Here is an 8,057-nt window from a genome sequence, read left to right as displayed (position 1 = left end):
TTACTAAGACGCGAAGTACATCCATCTTGTGCGGGGTTATAGTTAGAAGAAATGATGAATAGAAAATTTGGTTTTCCCAAATTAAACAAGAGAAGACAAGGTGCAATATTTTTTGTATTTTTTGTTTTGTATTAAGCAACAAACTACTAAGTGTAATATTTTTTTTGTATTTTTTACTATTGAGGATTTTTTTTCTTTTTTAATAAGCATGACAAAGACGCAGCAAACATTCCCTTCTTTGCAAAAGACGAGTTGACCGTGGAGCTTGTAGTATGATTGCAGAAGTCTACAAACCTACAAAGGGTTTGTAGGAAAAAAAATATATATAAGGACGACAACATAAATTAGGAACACGTGCGCGCACACTCACATGCGCAAGCACAAACACAAATAAAGCTAAGCTAGAATATTGTGGTGAAGGCGATGCAGTACGGTGGGAGGAGCTACCTAAACCTGGTATTCAACCGCCGTTAACTATGAACTCTGGAATCTTTTAATCATTTTCATTTCACGAAACAACTTGATCGTGATGTTGCTGGTTATAAGCATCATCCAATCCAGTCGTTCAAGTTCAAAGCAGAGGTTTTGAATTAGCAAGTTATGTTTTCACATTGAACACCAAAAGCAGAAAAATTCATGGAATTTGAGTGCATGCAGTTTTATAGTACTCCCAATCTCTATTCTGCAAAAAATGAAGGCGTAAATTTTACGAAGAAAGAACTCCCAATCTTTATGTATTCTTTAAACTATCAAAAACTCTGAACTTGTCTGTTGATGCAGAGAGCATAAAACAGAGCTTGTGACGAAGTGTTAGCTCGGTGCTGTATAAACTACTTACTGAAGTAGAAAAAAAAATAGTGATAAGGGTTGAGACTAGAGAGTTGCAGATGGGTACTTTATTTGCAAAAGAAAAAAACAGTTGCAGATGGGTAGATACATAGCTAGGATTGGAGTACGTACCTCCATGCTCCTCAGCATCGGCGACATTATCAGATATCTTGAGCTCAGCTTTCAGTTCCTCCACGATTGCGGCCATTCGCTTATTTTCAACTTTGTACAGCTCGAATAATCGTTCCTGAAGCTTAATATGTTGCATCTGGAGTACAAATACGTAGCCCAGAATGGGATCAAATTAAAGCTACATGGACACATGAATGGAATCAAAGTACATCAATCCTTCAGATAATTACATCCATCCTATGTGGATGGGCACATGAATGGAATCAAATCAAAACTACATGGGATGCGATTTGTGTCCATGCATGTGGAAGTGAATATACCAGTTGATCAGGGTCTGACGTATCATTTATCGTTTGAAATGTGTCGGCAAGTTGCTTTCGGAGCGCCACCATCTCCAGCAGGGTTACCGAGGACCACTGGATCTGCTGTAAAAATGGCTCCATAGAAGCCCCGTTAATTACTGGCCATGCATGTAAAGCTATGGTAGCATGCATATGATAACTCAAATTGTATTAACCATTCACATGATGACCTGACGAGAGATTACCTTTGCAATGCTGGGATGCCCCTCCGGTATGGAATGCGCCATTTCTTGGGCCTGACTATACAGTGTGCTATTACAATTGTTCTGAACGTCGATTTGGTCATTGAGCTTCTTGATTTGCTCACTGAGCGTGGAATCCCGCAACATCTGACCATTAAAGGAGATGTTAGAACTACATAATAACCAGATCAGAAGCAGCGAGCGAATAATCGATTACCTTGTACATTAGCCGAGAAACTTCCCTTGAATCTGCATCCACGGTCCCCATTTTGTCCTCATCCATCCTTTTCACTAAAAGTGATGGATGTTTGGAGTGGATGTCAACAGCGTGCCTGATCGCAGCCTCTGCTTCCTCCACTTCCCTAAGACATGCATCCGCACAGTGCACGCCGACAGTCACAGACTGAAGAGATGAAAGATTTTCCAAGCCGAAGTCGAAACTGATGTTGGCATCTACCAACTCAAACACATTGACACTAAAAGTGATGTCTTCAAGCCTTGGCATTGCTCCCGGTACAAACTGTAACGGTGATCCACCGAGATGTAAGAATCTCAAATTCTGGAATCCTCCACACCCACAAATAGTAAGTTTTAATTTGTGGTATCTTATATCCATTAGCACGAGGTGGCGGAGCTTTTGTAACGTCCCAAGAATTCTCAGATCCTGTTCGTCCGTATTACTCACCAGCACCTTCAACTGGCAGAGGTTGGGAAGACGTTGGCCATTCATCCATGCCGGAACCTTTGAGAAATGCACATTCAACAGTTGAAGCGTACGGAGGCTTGAGGAGAGGGCAAAACTAGGTTCTCTACCCACATCCATCTCTAAGTATGCCGTCAGTAACATGGATATGTCTTGGATCTTGTGGAGCTTGCTTAGAGACGCCAGAAAATCTCTCCCCTCCTCTTGATCTTGTAGTTTAATGCCAGACTTAAGTACCCTGAGATTTATCAGCTTGCCCAATTCCTTGACAAACTTTCTTGTAGAGCACTTGTTGTCGGCACCACTGTGCATCTCTTGCTCCTGTACGCGGGGTGCCTCCCTAAGAAGAAAGTTCGGCAGCAATTCGTGGTACATCTCTAGCTCCACTAGGGACGTCATCTCCCCGATCCAATCCGGCACTCTTGTCTTCTCATCAGCTCGCAGGCACATCAATTGTTTCAGCAAGCGTACACTGGCTGGCAGTTCTTTTATCCCGGTGTCATCCAATAGCAGTGTTTGCAGAAACTTAAGATTCCCTATTTCTTTGGGGAGCTTACGAACAGGTGTATGCGATAGCGCAATGTACCTCAGATGGAGTAACTTAGCAATATGTTTGATAGGATAACCTTCCATACCAATACAATACTCCAGAACTAGGACTCGCAAAACTTTAAAGCTGCACACTGGGGGAATCAGTTTTGTAAAACATATTATGGCATTAAAGGACCTCACTCGTGCCAAATCATCCTTATTATAATTAGTTTCTTCTGTTAACGTTCGGAGGGCTAAGCGACGAACTTTGACTTGTGCAACTGATGACCGTTGGTCTTTATCCAGTACAACAGCAAAGTTCTCTTCAGTTGACAATTGTCTTATGAGACGAAGTAGCTTGTCATGGACACGGCAACCTCGTAAAAGCCCTGAGCTTTTCTCCTCTGTAGGTATGACCAAGTTCCTATTCATGAGTTCACGGAGATAGCTATCTCCGACATCAAAAAACGCTTTCCCTCTTTCCTCGTAGATAAAACCTTCAGCTATCCACCTCAATATCAATTCCCTTTTATCTATAAAATATTCTTCTTGAAATATACTTAGATACAATAAGCAGGTCCTTAGATGAGAAGGTAAGTCGTAGTAGCTAAACGATAATATCTTTTTCATATCTTCAACTTCGTTCTCGTCAGGACCAAAACCAATCGAGTTGTACACATCAGACCACTCCTCTATTGGTTTCCTAGCCAGCACCCCAGCTATTGTAATAATGGCTAATGGTAGGCCACGACATTTATGTATAATTGTATCAGAAACCATATCCAAATTATCACTACAAGGACGTTTTTCTTCCCCGCCGAATGTTAACGAATAGAATAGTTTTTTGGAGTTCTTATCAGAAAGTTCATCTAATTTATAAACTTCACCAATTTCCTTTGAAACTTCAGAGTTACGCGTAGTTGTGAGTATTCTACTTCCACATTTACCGTCAACAAAAGCAGGTTCAACAAATCTCCATGTTTTTTTCTCCCATATATCGTCGAGAACAATGAAGTACCTATGCACATGATCGACGAGACCTATGAATCAGTAAAATAATCTAGAACATGTAAAAAGGCACAAAGCATGGACGCCTATTTTCCTATTACTAATTGGAGGCTCCTTTTGAAGCCTCCAGGTGAAGCCACCTAGAATTCCTAGGTGGACACTCTAGAAAAAAAGAGAAATCCTAGATTTCTCACAAAAAAGCAAAATATCCGATCATCAATCTATAGATTCAAATCATCATAGCCATTGGATCTATTATATTTTCTAAAAAATTACCCACATATACCATTATGAAAATAGCTTAAAGTAACCCCCTAAATCTATATATAAATTATCCACCTCTGCCATTATAGAAAATAAACTAAAGTAACCCCCTAATCTTAATCAAAATTACCCACTTATGCCATTATAAAAAATATTTAAAATAACCCCTAATTTGTAACTGAATTGCCTACCACTATTACTTAAAAAACTTAAAGTAACCCCTTAAATTTGCATCTATATTACCCACGCATGCTATTATTAAAAATAACATGAGATAACCCTACGTAATATACAACAATATATGATTCTAAATTGTCTATATCTTGCACTATTGGTATACGATATAATAATTAAGGTCTATATGCATGATGTGTATTACCATTTATAATTAAAGATATAAAGTGATGGGAATATAGATTTCTATGCTAAAATAGAATCTCAAACTTAGGGTTCATTAAACAAATTCAAGCGCATACCTGCAATCCAAAGTGAAAAGTTAAAATTAAAGATCATAAATGTGGATGAAAATATTATAGAGTAATTACTAACTTAAATCTATCACAATTGGATGAAGATATTAAGTACATAAGTATTGTCTTCGAATATCTAACAAATGAGAGGTAGCTTATGGTAATAGTTTTGTAGCAATGTAGTCTTATTTTTTCTATTAGAGACTCCGCATCAGTTCCCACGAGACAAGCTAGAAAAAAGAGAAAAATTCTCATAAAAATTAAAAAAATCAAACACCAATCCTGTAAACTCTAATAATCATAGCCATTGATCTATTATATTTTCTAAAAAGTTACCCCACCACTGTCATTGTTAAAATATTCAAAAATGAGCTCTAAACCTATATCTAAATTACCGAGCTCAGCTATTATAAAACATAATCTAAAGTAACCCCATAATCTTCATCCAATTTACTAATACACATCATTACAAAGCATAACTTAAAATATCATTCTAAAATTGTATCTATGTTCCCCGTGTATGTCGTTATTAAAAATAACCTAAAGTAAACACCTAAATCTTAATCTAATTATCTTCATGTGCATCATACAGAAATGTTAAAAAGTAAACTAATATATGATTCTAAATTACCTATTTATGTCATTGTTAATATAAAAATACTAAGTTAAAGTATATGCACATGATGAGTGCCATCATTTAGACCATTTATACATGCATGTGCGGAATCAATGAAAAATATCGATTTGTATACCAAAAATAATGTATGGAGGATTGGAGGTGTGATACAAAATGGAAAAAAGTATGAATATGGATGAAAAAGTGTATAAAGTAATTATTAATTAAAAATCAATCACAACTGGACAAAGATGGGTACATATCTATATAAGTATTATGTTGAAGTATTGGAAAAATAAAAGAGCAGTAGGTAAAAAATTTTGATTATTAGCTAAGAGTTTAATTTCTAAATAATTTTCAAATACAATAGCTTCTAAAAATATTAGCCCGTGCGGGAGCACGGGTTGATGGACTAGTTACAGTAAACTGTGATCGGCTTTATCAGATGCCAAGACATAAAACACTTATCAATCAGGAATAATGTGTGGATGGTCTGTACCTTTTTCCTTCAAGGTGCTCACGGAGTGAATCGATGAGCTGCTTTTCATCCAATTCCTTTAGATCACCAAGAAGGCTGAGCCTTCTATTATCAAAAGCATTGATCATGTTTGACGTCTTGATGAGATCAATAAGAATGTCCCTCAAGGTTTTCTTAATGTCTGGATTTGGTCCCACTGGAACAAAAGCACCGCAATCAAATCGTCCATTAATCTTTGTAAGCTTGTCGTACACTGCCATGGCAAGGGTGGTCTTGCCCAATCCTCCAGACCCGACAATGGAGACTATCTTCTTCTCCTGCCCACCTATGGACAGCATCTCAATGAGGGCATCCCTTGGCTCGTTGATGCCAACGAGCTGTGAAGGCTTTGTGTAGAGAGCCGAAAGGCGAGGATCGATTGTTTTGGATGCAGGCTTGACCTCAATGGAATCATCAATTTTGTACCTGTTACGCCTCTCGGCAACCTCTTCGAGTTGCCTCATGATGTCTTCTATGTCGTTGGCAATGTCATGGCGAGCCTTGACCTTGGCGAACAAGTCACCCATCTTGTGCATGGCGCGTTTGAGTCTGCTCGGATCGGCAGTCTCAGGGCCCTCGAATTGGACGAGTAAGGTGTCGAAGACATCCTCCACGTCGTAGCACTTGTCCCTGACCTCACGTGCCCAGACTTTGATCTGCTCATCGAGCAGGTACCACGGCACGTTGGCGACCTTGTTGAGGAAAGGGTGGATGCTCTCTAGCTCCGCCGAGAGAGACTGGACTTGCTTCTTCAGGCCTGTCGTCTGCAGCTTGTACTCCTCGACGAGTAGCTGGAGCAGCTTGGAGGCGAGGCTGCCAACTGCCCCAGTCACCAGATCCATGTTGGACTAGCTGGGCGCTATTGCTAGCAGCTAGCCCGCTACTTCGGATAGCTCTCAAAGGTAAACTATTCTCTCTGCATCGCTTGCTTTCTATGCTGTGGAGTGGTGCGCGTGGGCGTATATATAGCCTAAATGGAAATAAACTAGCAACATAGCTCAAGTTACTCCCGCTGTTCTAAGTAATTTTATCAATCTTCTCTAACATAAACTAAAACTTTTGATGAAAAATATTGACATCAACGAGTTCAAATAAAAGTAATATCAAGACATATTTCCCAAAGGATAGTATGTTCCAAGATGCACCCATGTCTAAAGCCAATCCCAAGGGATAGTTTCATTTCCTTATTTGCCAAAAGTGCCACGTCATCTTGAGCTATTTGAGTTGTTGAATGAAATAACCCTCTCAAATGAAAAGTTTCATTTTGTTATTTCTTAGGAAGACAATAGTATTTAATTCTATTCCATTATTTTCTTAGGAAGAGTTTCATGTAAATTAACTATATCACAAATTTTGCTGATGTGGCAAGATATTTATAAGGAGAGAGAAGGAGTTTCATCATACGTGAGACGAGTTTCATCCCATGAAATCCAGGTAATCGTGCAATGAAATAAATGGATGCAAATGGATGCAACACGCAATCATTATGCAACTTTGTGTGTGGTCCACCACATACTCCGTTCCATTTAAGTTTAAAATGTTGGGCATATAAGGGCCTGTTTGGATCCGTTTGCTAAACTTTAGCAGCTAAACTTTGCTAAACTTGAGTTGCTAAACTGTAGCCATGGATGTTTGGATCCATGAGCTAAACAACATTTAATGAGGTGTAGAAAGACCTGTCTGCCCTTATTTAATGCAGGAGGGGGGAGGGTCCAGACTAAAGGGTTACTAGGTAGGCTACGCTAGCGCAAAACAAAAGTTTCCATTGCGTAAACCAGAAATACTAGATGCGCAGATGCGGAAGTTGATGAAGCGCGTCGGGGCAGTGTAGTCGATCACCGCGTTGGGGTAGCGTGATCGAAACCTCTACGTCCAGCAGCTCGTCCATGGGCAGCGACGTCCTCCTCGTGCGGCGGCTCATCAAGCGCCTCGCCGGCTCGTCAGGCTCCTTGTCGGCTCGTCAAGCTCTCGTGCGGCGGCTCGTCCAAGTGCTGCAGATGCAACACCTCCAAGGTATCCACACATGCGGGGAGGAAGCGTCGCAAGTCGGACTGCGAGGTCCATGAGTGCAACAAGGCGAGGTGTGGGAGGTGTGGCTGTTGTTCGTGCGAAAAGAGATAAAACCCTAAGCCACCCCCACCCCTCAATATATAGGGGTTCCTGACGGCCTCTAGGTCGGAGGCCCATTAGTACTCCTAAACCTAGTCCAATTCAGATCATATCCTCATTGGGGTACCAGCCCCTTAAGTGTGTGACCCTATAGGTTTGTATACGTATAGACATGGCGCGAGTACTCCTACTCGTCCAATAGTTGGCAGCGGCCTCTAGCAAGAGGTGCCAACTCCTATACGCACACGAAGATCATATTAGATGAACCATCACAACATCACGTACATGTTGTTCCCTTTGCCTCACGAAATTTGGTCTAGCTCCAAGCAGACCTC

General features: G+C 40.3%; 1 protein-coding gene across 5 annotated transcripts in view; it reads right to left on the bottom strand.

The window, feature by feature from the left end:
* Window positions 1-6,532, bottom strand: part of LOC101762679 (putative disease resistance RPP13-like protein 3) — a 10,638-nt gene extending 4,106 nt beyond the window's left edge. For 3 of the 5 annotated variants that reach the window (XR_002676868.1, XR_002676865.1, XR_002676867.1), the window contains exons 1-5: window positions 5,596-6,532; window positions 1,722-3,756; window positions 1,508-1,651; window positions 1,281-1,385; window positions 961-1,096 (exon numbers count right to left, since the gene is read on the bottom strand). Coding sequence is in view for 1 of the 5 variants with exons in the window: in XM_004963123.2 (XP_004963180.1) it covers window positions 287-294; window positions 961-1,096; window positions 1,281-1,385; window positions 1,508-1,651; window positions 1,722-3,756; window positions 5,596-6,455 (3,288 nt within the window). In the remaining 4 variants the exon portion in view is untranslated. Of the gene's footprint in view, window positions 1-47; window positions 295-960; window positions 1,097-1,280; window positions 1,386-1,507; window positions 1,652-1,721; window positions 3,757-5,595 lie in introns of those variants that run through there. The other 2 variants (XM_004963123.2, XR_002676866.1) reach the window with 2 other exon arrangements.
* Between the last annotated feature and the right edge of the window lie 1,525 nt (window positions 6,533-8,057).

This window comes from Setaria italica, chromosome III (assembly GCF_000263155.2).
Source record: "Setaria italica strain Yugu1 chromosome III, Setaria_italica_v2.0, whole genome shotgun sequence".
NCBI lineage: Eukaryota > Viridiplantae > Streptophyta > Magnoliopsida > Poales > Poaceae > Setaria > Setaria italica.
The sequence above is the reverse complement of the archived record's forward strand: the minus strand, read 5'-3'. Positions and strand labels throughout refer to the sequence as shown.